At 39.1% G+C, this 23,157-nt stretch overlaps 1 protein-coding gene across 3 annotated transcripts in view; it reads right to left on the minus strand.

Moving 5' to 3' along the window:
• Positions 1-23,157, minus strand: part of KCNT2 (potassium sodium-activated channel subfamily T member 2) — a 385,345-nt gene that overhangs the window by 164,734 nt on the left and 197,454 nt on the right. For all 3 annotated transcript variants that reach the window (XM_062211536.1, XM_062211538.1, XM_062211537.1), the window contains exons 9-12: positions 21,899-22,079; positions 20,405-20,569; positions 17,631-17,767; positions 14,342-14,405 (exon numbers count right to left, since the gene is read on the minus strand). In XM_062211536.1, the coding sequence (XP_062067520.1) occupies positions 14,342-14,405; positions 17,631-17,767; positions 20,405-20,569; positions 21,899-22,079 (547 nt within the window). The remainder of the gene's footprint in view (positions 1-14,341; positions 14,406-17,630; positions 17,768-20,404; positions 20,570-21,898; positions 22,080-23,157) is intronic.

Below are 23,157 nucleotides of genomic sequence, written 5' to 3' on the forward strand. Positions count from 1 at the left end.
TTTCTTCTTTTTCAACCTTATTTTGTTGGCTTCTTGTCTTCTTTATGATCTCTAAATATCAGAATACACCTGGATTTAGTTCAAAGACTGCTCTTTACTGCGTATAATCCTTTATTCAACTCCCTACCCATACAGTCTTGTGACTTTACAACATATCACTGCATTTGTAACTCCTAGATGCATATGTCTAGTGTTATATTTTCATTTGAACCACAGATGTGTATATTGAAACATTTGCTTAATATTTTTAGTTGGATATCACAGGCATTTCAAATTTCATATATTTATGTATTCCCTTCTTTAGCCAATTTTGCTTCTCCCTTACCATTCCAATGTCAATTGGAATTATTTAAATTTCACATAATCTAGGACTTACTTTTTCTCCACTGCAGGCTTTTGGCATAGTGATTGAGTCATTGTTTTGGATACACATGTACTGTGCCGGAGAGCTTGGGTTTCAGTCCAATATCCACTCCTGATTCCCTAATATGCACCCTGGGAGACAGTGGATGATGGCTCATGTAATTGGGTTTCTGTAACCCATGGATACCTGGATTGAGTTTCTAGATCCTGGCTTCAGCCTGGTCTAGTACTATACTAGCTGCTGTGGGTATCTGGGATGTGAATCAGCAAATTGGAGCTCTCTGTCTCTCTCTATATATATATGCCATGCTGCCTCTCTAATTAATTAAATTAATTTTTTAAAAAATTATGAAATCTCCATCCAATATTTAGGCAAATTATATCAGTTTCACTTTCAAAATGTATCCCTCAACCAACTCCCTTTTATCATACCCATTACCACCACATGAATCCAAACCACAATGATTTCTCACCTAAATAACTCCTCTTGTGCTTCTAACATAATGCTTTTTCAGTCCTCTTCTGGTACCCCAATGCACTCCGTTTATTTTCCATGTAATAACCAAAAAGATCTTGCAAAATGTGGGACAGGTCATGTAATACCTCTACTCAAACTTTCCACTAAAAATCTTTTTCACTGTATCTTTCTCATGCATTTTACTATAAGTAGCAAGAAGACACAAAAATATGCCTTCAACACTTTGCTCAGAAATCTCTCCAGCTAAATATCCAAGTTTATCACTCCCCAGTTCTACTTCCATTCAATAAAATTCAATTCAGTCGTGCCTTCTGTCACTTCATAACAATGATCAACTTTCCTCCAATTTCCAAGAACAAGTTTCCAATTACATCAGAGACTTCATCAGGAGCACCTTTCATATGTATATTTCTAGCAACATTCTGTTCATGGTGCAGAAGCTTTCTCTGCAGCTCCCCTCTTATTTTTTCTGAATTCTCTCAAAATTTCCTTTAACAGTAATTCTCCCAACAACCTTTCCAAGGCGATGGAGGCTTTTTGTATGATTCACCTCAAAATTCTTTCATCATAAACTCATTATCCAATTCCTAAGCCACTTCCATATTTTTGGGTATTCCGTACAGTTGTACCCTGCATCCAGTACTGAAATCTGTCATAGTTTTCTATGGGTGCTCTAACAAAGTATCATAAACTGGAAGATGTACACAGTCGAATTTTATTACTTCCTGATTACAGAGGGTAAAAGTCTGAAATCAGGTTCATGGAAGGATTAGCTCGTTCTGAGGCTGAAAGGAAAGGATATGTTCCAGTCCTTTTTCTAGCTCTAAGACAGTCCACTTCATCTTCCAATGGCATTCTCCCTGCATGTTTTTGTATCCAAATTCTCCCTTCTTATAAGGATATCATCTTATTGCATTGAGGTCCACTGTAATGACCTTGCTTCAATGTTACCTTTGTGAATATCCAATTTTCAAATAAGGTCATGTTCTGAGCTACTATGGCTTAGGACTTTATAGATTTGAGGGCACATATTTGGCAGGGGATACAATTCAATCCATATTAGCTTATAATTTAACCCTGAGTGTTGGCCCTTCTATCCAGGAAGAAGCATAGAGAAACAAGTGAAAAATGTCCCAAGGAAAATTAAAATATCAGGGCCAGCATTGTGGTTCAGTAGGTTAAGCTCCCACTTGTGATGCTTGTATCCCAAATGGGAGTGTTGGCTGGTATCCCAGCTACCCACTTTTGATACAGCTTCCTGCTGATGTGCCTGGGAAAACAGTGGATAATGACTCAAGTACTCTGGCCCTTGCTACCATGTAGGGGACACGGATGGAGTTCCTAACTCCTGGATTCAGCTTGGCCCAGCCCTGGCCATTGCAGCCATCTAGGGGAACCACGGGATGAGAAACCTCTCTCTCTCTCTCTCTCTCTCTCTCTCTCTCTCTCTTTCTTTCACTCTACATTTCAAATAAATGTATAAACAGATATTTAAAATATTTAAAAGGGGACAGCCTTTAAAAGCAAGTGAAAAGTGACCTAAAAGTTGAGACAGAATTATACAAAGAGTAAGGGTACAAAATCAAGTAGAGAAGGTAATATTATGAAGGACATAAAGGATGCCAATGACAACTGGACAAAATAGGAAACAAATAAAGTAACAATCAAAAATGAACATTGGGAATGAAAGCTAAAGGAAAGAAGAAGGAAACAAACATCATGAATATAACATATATTAATAGGTTAGTGAGTATTAAATCAATATATACTTTGAAGGAGTTCAAAGAATGAGAGAGAATGAAACAAAGATCTGATGCCCAAAACCACATATATATATGTGTGTGTCTTTGTGCATGTTTGTGTGTGTATATACAGAGATACATTTCTAATTAAAGACAGTGAAACCACTTATATTTACAAATACATCTGTCATTTGTATAACAAATTCCTATCACTAAGAGGATCAGTTTGTATTGCAGCCAGACTTTGCTGCTCTGGGAAATCTAATTAACAACACTGAGCCCTGGTTCTCTTATTTATGAACAATTGTGGTACTAAAAAACATAATGTGCATAAAATGCCTCGCCATATGAATGCTATTCAATAAGTATCAAGTATGTTTGGTTCCTTTTTTCCATTTTTTACTAAATGGTCTTGAAAATTGATCAAAAATACATAAATAGTAGGAATGTTGACTGAAGTGCCATCCCTATAAAAATATTGTAAGACCTTTGTGAAAAATCACTATTATTTCATTAAAATCTATTTATCATCTCAGGAAGAAATTAGATGTTTCTTTAGAAAGTACAGATCATGTACTCTATCATTTTAAATAAAATTAATCTATGGTATCATAGAATTTTGGCTTTAGTGAAATGACAACTTTTAAACAATTTTGGTCATTCAACATGAAGAAAAAAATTTACTGAGGTAACTCCTGTGGAACTCTCAAATTCATGATTGCCCTGTGATTTTCTATTAAAAATATAAAATTTTATATAGATGCAATCATTTTTATGATTGTGTACTTTGTAATGTGAATTGATTTTTCATTTCAATGTTACCCATCAACCAGAAAAATGTATAAAAAACAATTCTAGGGCTAGTAGTATTTTTCTGCCTGGTTATAAAATGATTGCTTTAAAACAACAAAGGAGGATATTTATTTAATTTTGTAAGAACAGCAACAGTAAATGAATATGTACCTTTCATAAACAGTAGGCAAGAAAATTTTTCAAAAGTTATACTTGTCAAGGGAAATAATATAAAAAGAAAATTTCATAATATGTCAATGATTTGTAACCATACTAAGGAAAATTCTTTATAATTATGACACTTTGGGGAAGGTCCAAAGATGGCAGGATAGTGGGACACAGAAAGATACTAGAAAAAAAGATGGGAGGACCATTACTCCAGGGGACAGACTGAAAGACGTGTTAAGTGAAGAACACAGAACACAGAACAGAGACTTCGTGGGGCAGCGAGGAGACAGTGCAGACACGTCCTTATGGCTGGCCATGCCTCCAGCACCCCTGCATCACTGTGACTGTCTCCTGCCTGGGAAATGCTATCTTCCCACAGTAAGGCAGGAATGAGATGCTGTATCTGCCACAGCTTTCACTGAAGGAGGATCCCAGGCTCCACTGCTTTTAGGTCCAGCCTGGGAAAGTGACAGAAATGTACCTAGTGGAAGCTAAGGAAGGACTTGCCTGCATTCCATCTCCCGGGACCTTTACCCACCTGTGCACAATCTGCATATTTGTAGTCATCCTGTAAGACTTTAGCAGGGTCCAGGTCACACTCTCAATCCCAGGACTAGGGATTTTAGTGCTATAAACCCCAGACCTGGGAAAGGTCTGATCCACATCACATAGTTCCAGAGTCATAGCTGTTGGTGTCCCAAATTCCAGCAACATTCAGGCTTGCCAGTGGGACAAGACCTCAACACCAAGTATGAGACACCAGCTATCATAATCCCAAGTGTAACTAAAAACCAATTCTCTGGAGACTAAAGATACACAATCTCAGAAGCCCATGGTCACCTCAAAGTACACTCCTAGCAATCCCATCAAAGTACACTCCTAAGCACGCTAACTGCAGAAGAACAGACCACTGTATGACTTACAGACAAAGCTGACATGGATTAAAAGCAAAAAAAAAAAAAAAATCACTGAATAGTAGCACTTCTGGGCTCATTTAACCACCAAACAAAGCAACAAGCTATGTGATATCTCTCTCCTTTTTTTTGACAGGCAGAGTGGACAGTGAGAGAGAGAGAGAGAGAGAAAGGTCTTCCTTTGCCGTTGGTTCACTCCCCAATGGCCGCTGTGGCCGGTGCGCTACGACCGCGCTGATCCAAAGCCAGGAGCCAGGTGCTTCTCCTGGTCTCCCATGCGGGTGCAGGGCCCAAGCACTTGGGTCATCCTCCACTGCACTCCCGGGCCACAGCAGAGAGCTGGACTGGAAGAGGAGCAACCTGGACAGAATCCGGCGCCCCGACCGGGACTAGAACCCGGAATGCCAGCGCCACAGGCGGAGGATTAGCCTATTGAGCCGCGGCACCGAGCGATATCTTACTCATTTTCAATGAAACCTACTCTTCTATGAGGAATACTGGATAATTAATACAAGATGCTCAGTTCTCAAGGCAGTGATACAGGAAACATGAACCAAGATAGCATGATACCTCCAAAAGTACACAACAGTTCTCCAGAAATAGATCTGACCTGAAAGAAATCTATGAATTGTCAGAAATAGAATTCAAACAAATTATCAAAATGTAAGAATAGGAGAAATTCTAAAGACAAAAAAAGGAAAGCATCAAGTCACACAGAAAGGAAAACCAACTAAACTAACAGAATACTTCTCAGCAGAAACCCTATAGGCCAGAAAAGGGTGGAGTGATATATTCAAATTACTAAAAGAAAAAAAAATTCTAAGTAGGAATATTATATCCAGCAAAGCTATCCTTTAGAAGGAAAGGAGAAATAAAGTATTTCTCACCTAAGCAGAAACAGAAAATTCACCACCTCCAGACCAGTCTTATAAGAAATTCTGATGAGAGGCCTGCATTAGAAGTAAACATTATGAGAGCATATCACACAACCAAATTCTATATAGACTAGAACTAGCACCTGACATTTCATTGATATTTTTACTAATTGTACCTGATTTGCTAGTGAATTTGGTTGTGTGATATGCTCTCATAATGTTTCAATATCATTTTTTTTCTGCTCTGATACATATTATTTCTTGCTTCCTGCTAATTTAATGTTTGGTTTCTTCTTCTTTTTTTTTTCTAAGTCCTCAAAATGCACCATTAGGTCATTTATTTAAGAACTTTCTGAGGCCAGCGCTGTGGCTCACTTAATCCTCCGCCTGCGGTGCCTGAATCTCATATGGGTGCCAGTTCTAGTCCCGGCTGGTCCTCTTCCAATCCAGCTCTCTGGATTGTGGCCTAGTATATAGTCTGTCCTAGAGACTATTCCACATGCTGATAAGAAAAATGTGTTTTCTGTAGCTCTTGTATGAAATGTCCTATAAATGTCTCATAGGTCATTTGCTCACAGTATGGATGGTTTCTGAAGTATTTTTGCAGACTTTCTTTCTGGATGATCTGTCCACTGATGAGAGAGGGATGTTAAAGTCACCTGCTGTTATTGTATTGGCATCTATGTCTCCCTTTTATTTGCTGCATATATTTGGGTGGTCTTGTGTTGGATGTGTGGCTGTATATATATGTGTATATATAGGAATAAATTTAACCAAAGAAATCTCTAAAATGAAAAATTATAAAACACTGATGAAAAACAAAGTAAAACTTGTTTTCTGCTCCTTAACTACATCAGTAAATTATGAACCTGCATGTTGGTTCTTGTTAATGTTTGCTTTAACACCATTTTCACTGTATGTTGAAGAGAATGCTTAAGAGCTGCAGCTCTACTATACCTGGTAGAATGAAGAGGAAACTTCCCCAGAGATTCCTCTCTATATCTTTACACATGGTTCAATTACTTAATGAAAGTGAGCTTGATTAAAATTATGGAGACCTGACAGACCTGAACAAGTGGAATACGTTCTATAAGATGAAAACACATCAGGGCTCCAGACCTCCTTGCTCTCCTAAGACATCCATCTTGTACTGTAAGCACAGGAAAACAAGGACACTGACTCGATCACACAAACAGTAAATATTGAAAGAGCTATTTTTCCTCAAAAAGAATATATAAGAAAGGCTAACTGTACATGAAAAGATGAAATTGTACCAGGATGGGATAATCATAGAGGCCTTCAGCCCAAGCAGGATAGTTTACTTGGGAGAGGCAACTGAAAATCTGTATGGATTACATCCCACTCCAAGACTTGTGAGATTATGTCCTTGTTATATAACATCGGCATAGATACTTTACAAACTGCTGGGGAAAAATATATTTAACCTTTGGGGAATCAAAGAGCAGGAAATTTCTATCCTCCTGATTGGATGTAAGCCAAAAGCTAGAGAAGAGGGATATGGATTGTGGTATTGTTTAGCCAGACTCTCTGTAGGACATACTGCAGTATTTTGCATCATATAACATGCTAGATCTTTCCTAAGAAACAACAGGGAAGACAGGAGAATGTTCAAAATACAGCCATAAGGCTGGCGCCATGGCTCACTTCACTAATCCTCCCGCTGTGGTGCCAGCATCCTACATGGGCGCCGGGTTCTAGTCCTGGTTACTCCTCTTCCAGTCCAGCTCTCTGCTGTGGCCCGGGAAGGCAGTGGAAGATGGCCTGAGTGCTTGGGCCCTGCACCCGCATGAGAAACCAGGAAGAAGCTCCTGGCTGTAGCAGCCATTTGGAGAGTGAACCAACAGAAAGAAGACCTTTCTTTCTCTCTCTCTCTCTCTCTCTCTCCCTCTCTGTCTATAACTCTACCTGTGAAAATAAAAAAAAAATAATAAAAAATATAGCCATAAGGTGTTCTCTATACTAGCATGGTTAGATACTTAACATAACATGCAATTTACCTAGGTTTTTATGTTTTCTAGATTCTTTATTTGCTTTGTTCAGTCCACCACTATGTAAAGATTGCTTAAAAAGAGATGAACGATAGCCAACTGGTGGAACCAGATATTAGCCCACTAGAAAGTGTTTGCCATCATTTATAAGCAAGCATCCCAAATTTTTATTTTCTCTCCAAGGACTGTAGACACTTCCATGAGTCCTTGTGCACCAAACGTTACACAGCTGAAACACTTTAAAGGTTATACCAAAGGAGATATGCTGAATTTAGTGCTACTCATGAACATTTGTGTGTTTTGTTTTTTTTTTTTTTTTTTTTTTTTTTTGGACAGGCAGAGTTAGAGTGTGAGAGAGAGAGACTGAGAAATGTCTTCCTTCCGTTGGTTCATCTGCCATATGGCCGCTATAGCCAGCGCACTACACTGATCTGAAGCCAGGAGCCAGGTGCTTCCTATTGGTCTCCCAGGCAGGTGCAGGGCCCAAGCACTTGGGCCATCCTCCACTGCACTCCCGGGCCACAGCAGAGAGCTGGCCTGGAAGAGGAGCAACCTGGACAGAATCCGGCGCCCCGACCGGGACTAGAACCCAGAGTGCCAGTGCCACAGGCGGAGGATTAGCCTATTGAGCCGCGGCGCCAGCCAGGACATTTGTGTTTATTCCGTATCTTTCTTGTCTATCAAGCCCTAAAACTCCATTCAGTCACCAGAACCCAATGATATTCTGTTCAAGAAACCCTACTCTAGCATCTAACTTTTCTGCTGGATTTGCAAGGGTACATCTGCTCTCCTATACCCCTTGCTACACTGCTAAACTTTTCGCAACTGAAACTATGAAACTGTGTCTAAATGCACACAGCTGTTCAATTCTACCTGTTTCACTTGGCTTTACTTTGTGTGTCTTGTTTCGGTTTCTCCACAATCATAGGTGTGAATAACACAGTGATCCCATCAGGTGTTTGGATAAGTGGATGAGTGCTGAATTTGAAGATCCATGAATTACAGGTTCAACTTCAAATCTACGCCTTCTCTCACTGGTATCTCAAGAGTCACAGAAAGCTTCGATGAATCTGTTAAGTGCCTCACAATAAAAGGTTCATTTTTTTAGGATAATGAATTTTTCCTAGAGAAAGGTGTTTTCCAAATCCCAATTAATTAAAAATATTATCAAACTTCTATAAGCACTTAGTCCAAAATGACAATTCTACAAGTTCCATACCACAGAGGAGCAGCCTTCTCTCTCTGTCCCAGGGTGATGAACACAAAGTATTTCTAATTCATAGAAGCCTATAACTGACTGTTCTCTTTTTGCCCAATGTTTCTAAGTACTATTTTATTACTACTAAGTTTTTCAATTTTAAATATTATCTACTGTTTTCCTATTATGGAAAATATTGATTTCTTGTCTCCGACTGCCAATTAGCTCACAATTTCCCTTTCCATCACCCTTTCAACAGAGTTTGAGAATAATTTTGATAAGATCAATATTCCGTGTTCACGTGATTTGGACTATTAGTCACAACACAGCATGGTGAGAACTTCAGGCATATCCCCGACACAATCTGATCTGCCTCCTTCTAGTAGTTGTCTCTTCTTGCATTTACTGTTTTCTGCGTTTGTTGAGTTTTCTAACCAGTTGTCACTAACTTAAAAAATCTGCTGTCTTACTCTTCTTAGGCTGCCATAACAAGATATCTCAACATGACTTAAGGAACAAAAATTTATTTTCTCACAGTCTTTGGGCTGGAAGTCCAAAACTAAGGAACTGGCAGACTTGGTTTCCTCTGAGGCCTCTGACATTGATTTGCAGAATGCTGCCTTCTCTTCACACGTAGCTCGAAGTGCACAAGCATCCGCAGTCTCTCCCTACGTGCAGGCATTGCCTACTTATGAGGACAGCAGTCATATGGGATTCAGACCCAACGTAACAGCCTCATTCTTGACTATGTAAAGGTCTTCTCTCCATCACTTTCTAACGAACTATGAGGTGAGAGTTTCAACTTGCAAATTTGGGTAAGAAAATTCAGTCCAAAACATCTTCCCCAAAGAGAATGTCCTCTGATTTCAACGACCACGATGCATTTCATGTTTCTGCTGGGGGTAGTGCTCCTCAAGTCCTTGGTCCTCAGCTGCCATCTGCTCACACTCAGGACTTAGTTCACCACTTGCCGGGGATTCCCCTTGCCTGCTCTCTGCTGGATGCCCCAGGGCTTCCTTTCTTCTTTCCACTCGCTGGTTTTGCCAAAAAGCTTCTCATTGCAGCTATCTGAGACTAACTCTTGAAACCTTGAATATCTACAGATAACTTCCTTTCTGCCTTCCTTCTGGACTGAAATTTCGGCAGGACACAGAAATGTAAGTGAACACATTTTCCTTCAGGTCTGTGAAAGTTTTCTTCTGTGTCTCCTGTGATTCAGATTTCTCATTTTCATCTTCCTGGTTTTTCTCTAATCTCCACTCTGAGCAGCTTGCATGTTGTCTAGTCATTACCCTATTGGCTCATATCTCTAATAATGTCCTCTACTCTTTTCTGGTTCCCTTTCTTAAGTTCCTATATAGATATTGCTTCTCCTGACTATTCCTAATGTTCTCATCTTTTAATATTTCTGTTATTTGAGTTATTATTCATTTCATTACTCTTCATTTTTTCACTGTCCTAAGGTTTATTATCTAAGCCATTCGCTGAATTTTTCATTTGTTATCATGTATTAAATCCAGGAGCTCTTCATGGTTCACAGAATGTTCCTCAGTTTGTTTTGACTGGTTACTCTATGGTCTACTGTTAATTCCTTTATATGTAATCTTCTTGTGTTACTCCAAAGGTAGTTACTAGATGTATATTTTTTAAAATTGATTTCTTCTTCTAGAACTGTATGGTGCTGTTTCCTCTGAGCTTCTCTCATCTGTATGCTTATCATTTGATTTTTTGTTCATTCACTATTTCTTGTCACGAATGTCGTCAGAATTCTGGTGACACTAAACTTCTATAGGGGTGAAGCACTCAAAGGCTGTTAAACCTGACCAAATGCAGGGAGCTTTCTTGTGTGGGTTCTACTGTACGGGGACCAACCTGGGATACTGTCCTGGGAATTTCAGACTTTATACCTTTATTTGCATGCAAACATACACACACACACACACACACACACTATGCTTTATTTTGATGGACCATTTTCCCAAAGATAATTCCTCCAGTTTGGTTTCTGTGGAGATGTAGACATGTCTGAGAAGTTTCTCAGAACCACCAGGAGGAATGTCTAATACTAGGTGAGGTAACTGGAGCTTAATTCCCTTAACATTATCATGGTGTCTGGCTCCTCCACCCTAATGTCTCTGTAAAGAAGGTATCCCTGAATCAAATCCTCTAAATAATAAAGCTTTTTCCCTCAAAGATTGGGAAAGCAATAAAAAAGCAGCCAGCAAAAATAAACGTTTGGAGGGACTCAGGAAATCGTGTCTTACAGACTTTTAACCATTGTTCATATAGTTAGTCCTGCTCATAACCCTACTATCACAAAGCATCTGCTGTCTCTATTTCCTGAGGCTTTTGAGGTTCCGTTGTGAGAAGCAGCCAGCTGCTGCCTTGTCTCCTTTCTAAAGTTACATTTTTAACTTCCTTCTGGGTTGTATGTCAGTTGCCACTCATCCGTCTGCTTCATGGCTTCCCAAATTCTACTTGTGTTGTCTCACCTATTATGGCCCAAGGTGCTAATGAGTTCAAGACTTTTTATTCAATTTCCTGTCAATTTATTAAGAGTGTCAGGAGGAAACAGAACTCCTAAATAATAGTAGGAAGTGCACTCTGGAAGACAGTACACATTTATGTCTTCATACTGGTACTTCCCTTATTTAACAAAGGTATTACAGATACTCAAAGACTGCAAGGATTTTAAAACCATGTTATCACTTGGGGTGAGGCACTAGATCCACAATTACATAAGTCAAACAATTATGGTAATTCAAGCTCATGCTCCATTCAAAATCATTTCTTTAGTAAATTTACTTGGAGCACCTACTATTCCCAACCAATTAAGAAACATTTAACTGGGTGCTCAGGTCAACAGAGCAGGATCATGTCTAGACTAACCTAGCATTGGTGAAAAAGGTAAGGAGAAATGTATTTTTAACCATACATATCTCAAAAAGAAGGATTTAGAAATTTTCCAAACATCTGTTTGGTCAGTGTACTACTTTTAGCTTTCTTTTTTTTTTTTTTTTTTTTTTTTTTTTTTTTTTTTTTATTTTTGACAGGCAGAGTGGACAGTGATAGAGAGAGACAGAGAGAAAGGTCTTCCTTTGCCGTTGGTTCACCCTCTAATGGCCGCCGCGGTAGCGCGCTGCGGCCGGCGCACCGCGCTGTTCCGATGGCAGGAGCCAGGTGCTTATCCTGGTCTCCCATGGGGTGCAGAGCCCAAACACTTGGGCTATCCTCCACTGCACTCCCTGGCCACAGCAGAGAGCTGGCCTGGAAGCGGGGCAACCGGGACAGGATCGGTGCCCCGACCGGGACTAGAACCCGGTGTGCCGGCGCCGCAAGGCGGAGGATTAGCCTGTTGAGCCACGGCGCCGGCCACTTTTAGCTTTCTGTAAGGCATTAGCTAAGTACCACAGACTGAATGACTTAAACAGCACAGCTGTATTAATTGTCCCACAGTTCATAGATGGGAAGGCCTGAAATTCAGGCTACAAAGAGTAGGTTTTTGTTAAGAGCTGAGAGGGAAGAGCATGTTCCAGGCCTGCCTCCTTGACTTATGGGTGATTGTCTTATGTTCACTCCCATTCTCCAGCATCATGTCTGTCTCTAAATGTCCCTTATTAATAAGAACATGGGTCAGACTGGAATGGGGTTTACCCTAATGGCCTATTGTCTCTTGATTATCTGTCAAGACCTTAATTCCAGGCCAGCATCGTGGCGCACTGGGTTAATCCTCTGCCTGCAGCACCAGCATCCCATATGGGCGCCGGTTCTAGTCCTGATTGCTTCTCTTCCAGCCCAGCTCTCTTCTATGACCTGGGAAAACAGTGGAAGATGGCCCAAGTCCTTGAGCCCCTGCACCTGCGTAGGAGACCCAGAAGAAGCTCCTGGCTCCTGGCTTCAGATTGGTGTAGCTCCAGCCGTTGCAGCCAATAGGAGAGTGAACCATCGGATGGAAGACCTCTCTCTCTCTCTCTCTCTCTACCTCTATCTCTACCTCTCCACTCTCTGTGTAACTCTTTCAAATAAATAAATAAATCTTTAAATAAAAAACGACCTTAATTCCAAATACATAGACATTCTGTGGAATCAGGGGTGAGGACTTCAACTTATGAATTTTGTGGAGACAAAATTTAACCCAGCCGGCGCCGCAGCTCACTAGGCTAATCCTCTGCCTGCGGCGACGGCACACCGGATTCTAGTCCTGGTCAGGGCGCCAGATTCTGTCCCGGTTGCTCCTCTTCCAGTCCAGCTCTCTGCTGTGGTCCAGGAAGGCATTTGAGGATGGCCCAAGTGCTTGGGCCCTGCACCTGCCTAGGAGACCAGGAGGAAGCACCTGGCTCCTGGCTTCGGATCCGCGCAGCGCGCTGGCTGTAGAGGCAATTCGGGGAGTGAACCAATGGAAGGAAGACCTTTCTCTCTGTCTCTCTCTCTCACTGTCTAACTCTGCCTGTCAAAAAAAAAAAAAAAAATTAACCCAGAGCCATCCTCCTCAAATTAAGGATGAGAAAGTTGCTTTAATTTTTTTTTTTTTATGAGTAAGAAGTTGAGGTAAAGTAGATTGAGGACAGCACAGAGCCTGCTGTACTCAAGACTTAGTTATAAGTTAGTGGAACAGACTATGTGTCTTTAGATGCACCATAAATGGACAAATCACGTGCCCAGAGCCCCGTGCATATCTGCCTTCTCCACAGGCACTACAGAGCCACCAAGCATTCTCATTTGTGCCTGACCACACAGATGGCTGGAGATGGACTCAGTGACTGAGAAACACAGAAGATAACAGACTTACTCAAGGTAAAAAATATGTAGCACTTCTCAAAGTAAAAGAAAAATTAAAATGTTTTAAAATTAGAAGATATGATATGATCATTTATTATATGGTTAACTTTGTTAAGTGTATAAAACTTTCCTCCTAAGAAACAAATCATAAAGATCCTGTAAGCCAAAACTTACTGATTTGTGTTTCAGAATCACCTTGCGAACTTTTTCAAAGCATACGATTTCCCAATACCTACCCCAGATATTTTGAACAAAATTTTCACAAATGCATATTTTTTAGAAGCTCTCCAATTGATTCTAATGCAAATTTCCTGATCCATCTGCTTCACTTTAGAGTTAAGGGAACTGAGGACACTTTAAGAAAATTATATATCAAAGGACATATTTAGTAAAAAAAAAAAAAGGTCTTGTTCAGTTTATATATGACATCTTTCATTTTGATAAACAGAAAAGTAAAGGATTAGTAGACACTACTTTCAAGAATACATTTGTTCTCAATAGGCTAATCCTCCACCTTGCGGTGCTGGCACACCGGGTTCTAGTCCTGGTCGGGGCGCCGGATTCTGTCCCGGTTGCCCCTCTTCCAGGCCAGCTCTCTGCTATGGCCAGGGTGTGCAGTGGAGGATGGCCCAAGTGCTTGGGCCCTGCACCCCATGGGAGATCAGGAGAAGCACCTGGCTCCTGCCTTCGGATCAGCGCGATGCGCCGGCCGCAGCGGCCATTGGAGGGTGAACCAATGGCAAAGGAAGACCTTTCTGTCTCTCTCTCTCTCTCTCTCTCACTGTTCACTCTGCCTGTCAAAAATAAATAAATAAATAAATAAATAAAACACATTTGTTGACACAATCAATAATATAACTATCACTATGATAGATAGGGCAAAGATAGCTAAGAAGTAGTTGCTTCTTTCAGTTAAATTTGAAAGTCACTATTTATTGCACACAGATTTTTCAAAAAGTCAAATTAACAACAATTTTCAAACATGGTAACTACCACTTACTAAAGGACATTTTAAAAACTTACAGATGATGTCCTGTCCACTTCACAGCGACTACTCAAAATAAAACAGGCCTCAGCATCATCCATCCTAAATGCAGACAGAAAAAGAAAAGAATCACACGCTGAAGGACCTGGCTATTGTCAGAAACACAGAATTTCAATGCTTAGACCATACAGCATACATGGACGGTGTATAGCCTTAATGAAAGTTGAATTTCTTTCTAGTAGATCATGACTGCCTTCAATGTAGCAAAATTGTTGTTGCTGGGTTATCTGTGTCACTCAATAGTTTATGAGAGAAGTAAAAAAGAGACAAGCTGTGTTCTCTTTTATGAGAATGTATATTTTCTTATATATGCTTGTGTACATTAGGGGACGGTAATGGCCTTTATTTTATGACCAATTACACTACAGCTGCAATGTTACCATTAAACTAAGGGAGAGGGAACAGAGCTGCTCAATATGCAGGAGTCAGACTTTATTGTTTATTTGTATTCTCTGGGGCTGATACATCATCTTGTTCCAGACCCCCTCCTCTCATGCTAAGATTCTGTATTTCTTAAATTCTGTAATAAAACAGTATGTTTTGGAGCCTGGTACATAATGTTTTAGAAACATAAGAATGTTTATTTTCAAAATGATGAATGATTTATCTTTCTGGTACACCACAAAATAATAAACTTTTCCAAACGTAGCATTTTCTATGGAGAGGAAAGATAAAAGTCCAGGAAATCAGACCAAATCAAACAGTTCTAAAGGAATGCTGAGCCACAGTTACTAAAATAATATGAGTATTGGATAAAATTTTCTAAACATTATTTTCAACAAAGCAATTCAAAACACATGCAACTGACCTTTTGGACTGGTTTGCAGAATCCTACTCCTTGTTCCTTGCATGGAGAAGTGCTTTGGAAAATGTCATTCATTAACATTAAGTCCAAAATCTTTTATTTGAAGTTAGAATTAGGAATTAACATAAAATGATTACTTTGTCACTCTAACTTTTCACCTAGTTTTGTGATATTACCAGCTGGCTACCTCTCTCATCTTCATTCCCTCTTTTACTTGGTTCCTACAAAGGAATTCTGCTTATCCGTGTGATTCCTTTTGCTAAGGCCTCATTTCAATATTATTAATAATAAATTAGTCATTGGGCCGGTGCTGTGGCGTAGCAGGTAAAACCACCACCTGAAGCACTGGCATCTGGTATGGGCGCCGATTCAAGTCCTGGCTGCTCTACTCACTATCCCACACTCTGCTATGGCCTGGGAAAGCAATAGAAGATGGCTCAAATCCTTGGGCCTTCCCATCTATGTGGGAGACCCTATAGAAGATCCTGGCTCCTGGTTTCAGATTGGCCCAGCTCCGGCCGTTGCAGCCATTTGGGAAGAGAAACAGTGGATGGAAGACCTCTCTCTCTCTCTCTCTCTCTCTGCCTCTCCTCCTCTCTCTGTGTAACTCTGACTTTCAAATAAAGAAGTCAGAGTTACAATATGACAAATATGACAGAGTTACAATATGACAAATATGAAATAAAATAACAAATTAGTCATGTTAATCCTAAATAGTATCTAACTTAGATACTAATAGGCAATACTAATAACTCACATTAATTTATGCAACAGAAAAATTCCTGAATTTATCACACAACTTCATATTAATTATAGCATAGGCATTATTCTTGCTTATTGCATGAAAAACTTAACTCTTATACAATAAATTAAGTATATCAATTATCTACACAGGTAAACACAATGACTCAGGGTTATCTTAGCATCTTAACATCTCTTCCAATGAGTCTAAAGCTACTAAATAATTAGCTTAGACAGCAAATAACAAACACCATGGTTTTCTTGACGTCCTGGTAAAACCTGATGACATATAGAATTTTTTAATATACAATGATTTCATATAGAGTATATATCAATACAAAAATACTAATATGTTCTCAATGAAACTCAGTTCTCCAGCTATTTACCATTCATTAAATCTTGATAGCTTCCAGTGACTTTTTGTTTCATAGACCAAATCATTGGGCAAAATGCAGTTAAGTCGACTTTATGAAACATAATTCAAAGAATAAAGGCGGAGTCCATGACTAGCCTTCTAGTCATTACTTACAGAATAAACAGTAAAAAAGGATCAGGTAGTGTATTGCACCAAGTGTTTTACTTTCCTTTTATTCTTTTCCTTCGCTTCCCAAACACACACACACGCTCCATACACAAACATACCCACACACTCATTCTGTTTCACACATACAAACATACACAAACATACCCACAGTCTCTCACACATACACCTACACACACAAACTCTAACACACCCTGATATACACGCACACTTTCTCACAGCTCACACATACACTCATGCAAACACTGATGCACACACTCTCACACAAGCTCACTCTCTTTCACACACACACACAGACACACACAATCTCTCTCATACACACACCTGTACACTCAGGTCACTCAAAAAAATGTAAAAATAAAAAACTTATGCTGTAAAATTCAGTGAGGAGAAATTTAAACCTAAAAGTGTGTGTAGGACAACCCTAGGGCAAATATGAAGACAGGTTTACAACGTTAAAAGCATCGGAAAACTTCCAGCACAGTCATGCTCTCCAGGGTTCTCTCCGGGCTCCAGACAGAGAACGCTGCTTAGCAGAAGCCTGCCTGTGCGTGCTCTGAAGCCCACCACCTGCCCAACCACAACTCACTTTGCTCACAAGGGAAGCCCCCACTAGACCTGCCACCAACAGCTAAGATTGCATCACCTTCATGCCAGCATGGCTGGTGCGTGCTCCGCAAGAGGACAGCTCAGTACAAACTGTCACCTTCCTTGTTCCTGTAGCCTCTAGGGACCTGAGGCACACAAGTGCTGCCGGCCCAGCACTTAATGCAAGCACCTTCAAAACTCTGAGTTCCTGCTTTGATATCTCACGTAATGTTTAGTCTAAGATTTTTATTTATGGAATGAAAACAGTAGTGAGAGATCTGAGGCTTCACAAGGAGTCTGGGCACCTTAGCTCAGCACAGACAGATTAAGATAATTAGACCATGGCATGCTTCTCACGGTGCTGTGTGAGTGCAATCTGCTGAGCATCCTTGTGTGGAGACAAGGCTTCAAAAGAGGAACAAACACACACCTTTTATAGTTTGAATCTTTCCGGTAGACCAGCAGTGGGGCTCAGGCAAAATTCTACATTGAAACATACCAGTTCATAGATTGCCAAGTGGTGGAGTGTAGAAGAAATGTGAAACACTGAAAATGGTAAGAAAAATGGTGGAAAACAGGAAGGGCTACTTACTTTGCCCTCAAGAGGTCCTGGTCTTTAAGGGCTGAACCTTGAAGGTAGATAACTCGTTGGGACCACATTGGAATCTGTAGTACCCTTCGAACTTGCACATCCATTTCAGTAGGACACAAAATCACCACATAATAATCCTATTAAAACAAAATGAACAATGGGACAGAAATAGTAACACTTAAGTTATACTACATGGAACGCTGAAAAACTATGAAAATGTTGGAATATGATAAAACTGAAATAAAATTTTGTTAACAGTACAAATTTAAAACATGGCTGTATTAAATATTATACTATGATAAACACAATTCAGACATACAAAACACTCATAAATCTGTAAAGTCATTCTGATCTATTTCAAGCATATAAGTACCATAAAGGAGAGGTGGTGAGTGACTGTAGTTGGCAGTTTCCTGGCTTATAAGGATTTTAGTTATAATTACTGATTGATGCTAAAACATACAATACCAGGCAGGGTGTTTAAGAATCAAATCAAAAATTTAATTTATTACTTTTAGTATTACTTTAAGTGATTTATATCATTTGATGATACCATAAATGGATAATTTTGAACAATTTCTGATAAATATTTGAATGGGTAAGAATTTATAAAAAAACACTGTAAATACTGAGTAAACTAAGTAAATAAAAAAAATTTTGATTTCAAAATATATGGTACTTTGCAGAAAACGCAAAAGTATGCTGAGTGATGAAACATTTTTAAATACATGATCTGTCTAAAGGAATTAAAATTCTGTGGCTAACATTCACTATTTTCTTACTCTAAAATATATCTACTGGATGATGATAAGGGTTGGAGAATGGGGACCAAAATACAGCCAGACAGATATAGCAGGTTACAGTGCTCCACAACACTGTAAGGTGACTACAGACCACAATATTATACACAGAGCAAAGAACTGGAGGAGAGGACTTGGTAGGAAGGAAAAGTGGGGCGGTGGGGATGCTGATGGCCTGATTTTATCAGTTTATGCCATATGCATCTTTAGAAACGTTGTACATGAAGATGCACATGTATTATTACATTAATAAAAAAATTAGGGCTGTGCATTTGTGCAGAAGTTAACATTCCCTATGGAATGCCCGCATCTGGCTTTGAGTCTCAGCTCTGCTTCTAATCCAAGCTTCCTGCTGGTGCTGTACTCTCAGAGGCAGCAGGTGGTGGCTATGTCCATGGGTCCCTGCCATCCACATAGGAGATGTGGACTGCATTCCATGCTCCTGACTTCAACTTGGTCCAGCTATGGTTGTTGTGGGCATTGGGAGAATTAGGCAGCAGACCATTTCTGTCTGTCTGTGTCTCTCTGTCTTAAATAAATAAATAAATTGTGAAAATTAAAAAAGAATTCTTTACATTAGTAGTACACAAACTTAAACAGAGGGATCAAATAGGTTTTCCTTATAGGTTATAATGAACAAATGAAATTACTCAATATGGATAATTTTTTTTTTTTTTTTTTTTTTTTTTTTTTGGACAGGCAGAGTGGATAGTGAGAGAGAGACAGAGAGACAGGTCTTCCCTTTTGCCGTTGGTTCACCCTCCAACGGCCGCTGCGGCCGGCGCATATCGCTGATCCAAAGCCAGGAGCCAGGTGCTTCTCCTGGTCTCCCATGCGGGTGCAGGGCCCAAGGACTTGGGCCATCCTCCACTGCCTTCCCGGGCAATAGCAGAGAGCTGGCCTGGAAGAGGGGCAACCAGGATAGAATCCGGCGCCCCAACCAGGACTAGAACCCGGTGTGCCGGCGCCACAAGGTGGAGGATTGGCCTGTTAAGCCACGGCGCTGGCTTCAATATGGATAATTTAAAAATCCAACAAGTAAATACGGAGTTTCTCCAAAAAACAGAAATCAATTTCTATGAAAATACTACATTATGTAATTAAAGTATTAGTTATATACTAATTTTCTAAATACAAAAATTAGAGTTAAAAGGTCTCCAAAACATTCACAAATCAATATTTTTATTTTTGGAAGACAGGAATAATTACATATACTCAGTACTCTCTTAATCTCTTGGAATAATCCATCTCTTGACACAAGCTTATGCGGGAAATATCAAAGCACCAAATACTTATTTGTTCTATGGACCAGTCTAAGTCCATCCCCAGCAGGAAAAGGTTACCCAAGTCTACACTGGTCTAGTACCTCGGCAAGTGGAAGAGCAGTCAAAGATTTATCTGCTTACACAGATGAGGAGATTTTTCTGAATTCGTGTTCTTACTTCATCTAGTTATTGTCCAATCTTTGGTTATTACTAACTGAGACTACAAATAGGACCTGGTTAAAATCCAGGAGACAAAGAAAAATGGACCTTCCAACCTCCCACATTTCAATCAGCCATACTTGATAACTAACATCCTCTGGTATTCAAGTAAGCAGATGATATTGAAATGGATTCTTCAACGTTTTATTTTATCTCATGTTAAAATTCACTGTTTCATAAAAATACTCTTTATGCTTTATCCAAAGGAGAAAAAGCAATTCTTTAATTCAAAGAAAATCTTTATTTGTAGCATTAACACAATCCATCTGTCCTTTGGTGCAGATACAGAAGGAGGCTTAAAATACTGTGTATTCCTCTAGCACTTTTTCCTCTGTCCCTGGTTATATCTGTAGCTCTTCATTTACTCTTTCTAAATGTGAGTATAAAAATAAGAAACCTCCAGAATGCAGGGAGTACCATCAGTTAATCGACTGTGGCAATATGTTAGTAGGTATAACCCAGTTTGGTATATAACATCATTAAAATATACCTGTAGTCTTGGGTGGGCATAGAATTCATTTAAAAAGTCCATAAGTAAGTCAATCTTCAAGGAGCTGACGCACAGAACAACATGCTTTTCAGTTTGAGCTCTATGTCGGCTATAGTTCCCACCTGACTTTTGTCTCTCCATCCACAAATAGGCCAGTTGTTCAAACTGTAATGAATTTTCCACAAGTGAATGAACAACATCAGATATGAAAATGAAAAAGCAATGCATTGTATCTATTTTTTGTCAGGTACACTCAATCTCTTAGATGGAGTTCACTGAGACTCAAACTATGCATTTTCTTCCATGATAGCACTTCCCATGATTTCTGCAGGGGTTGAAGATGCCTCTCAGGAGTTTAAAGTCTTTATAGTAACATGATTTTTCTAGTCTATTGGAACAGACTACTAAAATTGTGTGACTCTGCTTTATCTCCGTAGAGTATGACACAATATGACATGCACTGAGTGAAAGAGAAAAGACTCATGAACATTTTTCCATATTCTCTGCAAAATTCTGCCCATATTTCATGCATGGGAGATGCCTTTCTCACAATGCACAGAGCCATATTCCAACTGAACAGCAGTTGGTCCTCAAGGGAAATGGAGAGAATAAAGGAGGGAAGGCAAGAAGAAAGACATGCATGAAGGGATAAGAATGAGAATGTCATTTTTGTACCTATTCAAGCTATTTTGACAAAGGATGGCCAAAGTTGTGTAATGGAACATCCAAGTTTAATTCGCATTTGCCAAATCCTGTTTCTTTCCTGCCTACCTATGGGGACTTAGGGCTCATCACAGGAAAGGAACAGAAATTACATCTACTCATGCTTAGTTGCATTTTATATCTCTGTCCTTTTAAAACTTTTCTATTCACTCTCCACTTAAATAATACTTATATACCATGTTCAAATTTTGTTTAGTTTACCAACATAGTTAATCAATTTTTTTAAAAAATGAATCTTTATGAATTTTCTAAACCTAGATGGATATTAGAAACTATAATCCAAATAATACCACAGCCCATAAAACCTTCAACCTAATAAAGAGCTTCACTTTATTACCTTTCCATGACATTTTATGTACTTGGTTCATCAATTTTTATTCATTGCACTGTATAATTCTTACATTTATTTCCAAGAACTAAGACAAATCAATACCTCATAAACTTATTTTCTTGATCTGTCATCCTCTAATGAAAAAACACAATATCCCACAACTAACATATTTATATACTCTATATATAAAAGAAACATCATGAAGAATTGCCATGAGATGTAAGCTATCAGTTCTCACTAGATGCAAAAATAAATAAAAACAAACAAATGTTCTAATAAAACATATCTCTGAAGCAATTTAAATAATTGATTAACTATAATGTGGTAATATATAATATACTACAATTAGGCAAATAAACCACTCTCCACTATTTTGTTCAGGAAGATCCAATATCAAAGGACTTTGCACATTTCTGTAAAGTTAACAGGATTATGTTTACCTGTATGGGGAGAACCACAAGAGCCACACAAATCATAGCAACGACAAAAAGCTTGGAAGACCATGTTTCAGGAGTGACATCACCAAAGCCCACAGTAGAAAATGTCACAATGCAGAAATAAAGAGAGTCAAAGAGATTCAGCTTCTTTCCAATTCGTTCCAAATGTTGGATTCCACAAATGCTAAAGAAAAAACTAAGTATTAAAATTAAAACTTTCCGACTGGATACAATACTTCTCATAAATATTTTTTTAAAATCAAACCACATTTCATAAAGCCAGGTAACAGTGAGCTTTATAATTTGTCATCACACCACAAGGTACTGTTTAAGATTTTTTCCTACATTAACAAGAAATGGTGTAATTTTGATTAATAGTTAGCCAAAAATAATGGTAGCCAAAATATAACCGAGTGACACATACAGTGAATGGACTGAATTTCTGAAATGACACATAGACACGAAAGGCATATGCAGGAAACAGACCAGAAATTGCTGAATCATATCCCTGTCGAAATGCAGAAAGAAGGGAGACATCTTCCTCTGTTAATATATATAAAGCAAAAGGCTTAAGCTAGTAACTATCAGGAGCTTTAGTTGGAATGATGTCCCCTCCTAGAAACTCAATTTGAAATTTAATTGCCATGGGAACGGTATTCCTAGGTGGGACCTTTAAGAGATATCAGGTCAGGAGAGATCTTTGCTCAGGAAGGCTCTAACAGGCCTGTAGGAGTGGATTTGTTACCATAGGAGTGGGTTTGCCCCTCCCACCATGTGCTCTCTCCCTCTTTGTCCTTCCTGCCATGTGGAGAACAAAGAATAATAAGGCCTTTGCCAGACAGTGGGACCTTGCTCTTTGACATCCCAGTCTCCAGAACTGTGAGCCAATAAATGTGTCCCTTGTCACTTATCCTGTCTCAGGCATTTTGTTACAGCAGCACAAAATAGACTAATATATCAAGTGGGAACAATTATCTTTACAAAGCTATTAATTAAATGAAAGTAAGAAAGCAATATAGAAAATGTTACAAGATGTCCCTGAATTAGAACTGTGAAAATAGCATTAGAGATAGCACTGCTGTTTGCTGGAAGAATGAAAAAAGGCACAGTGAGAGTAGGAAACATAAACACATCCTAAATGTTGGTGAGAGAAAAGAGATTTGCAACAAAAAAAATCAGCATATGATTGCTATGGCTTAAATGCCTGTGCTCCATCCAAAATTCATGCTGTGACTTAAATCCCCAACAAAACAGTATTAAGT

The sequence above is a fragment of the Lepus europaeus genome, chromosome 14, assembly GCF_033115175.1.
Source record: "Lepus europaeus isolate LE1 chromosome 14, mLepTim1.pri, whole genome shotgun sequence".
NCBI lineage: Eukaryota > Metazoa > Chordata > Mammalia > Lagomorpha > Leporidae > Lepus > Lepus europaeus.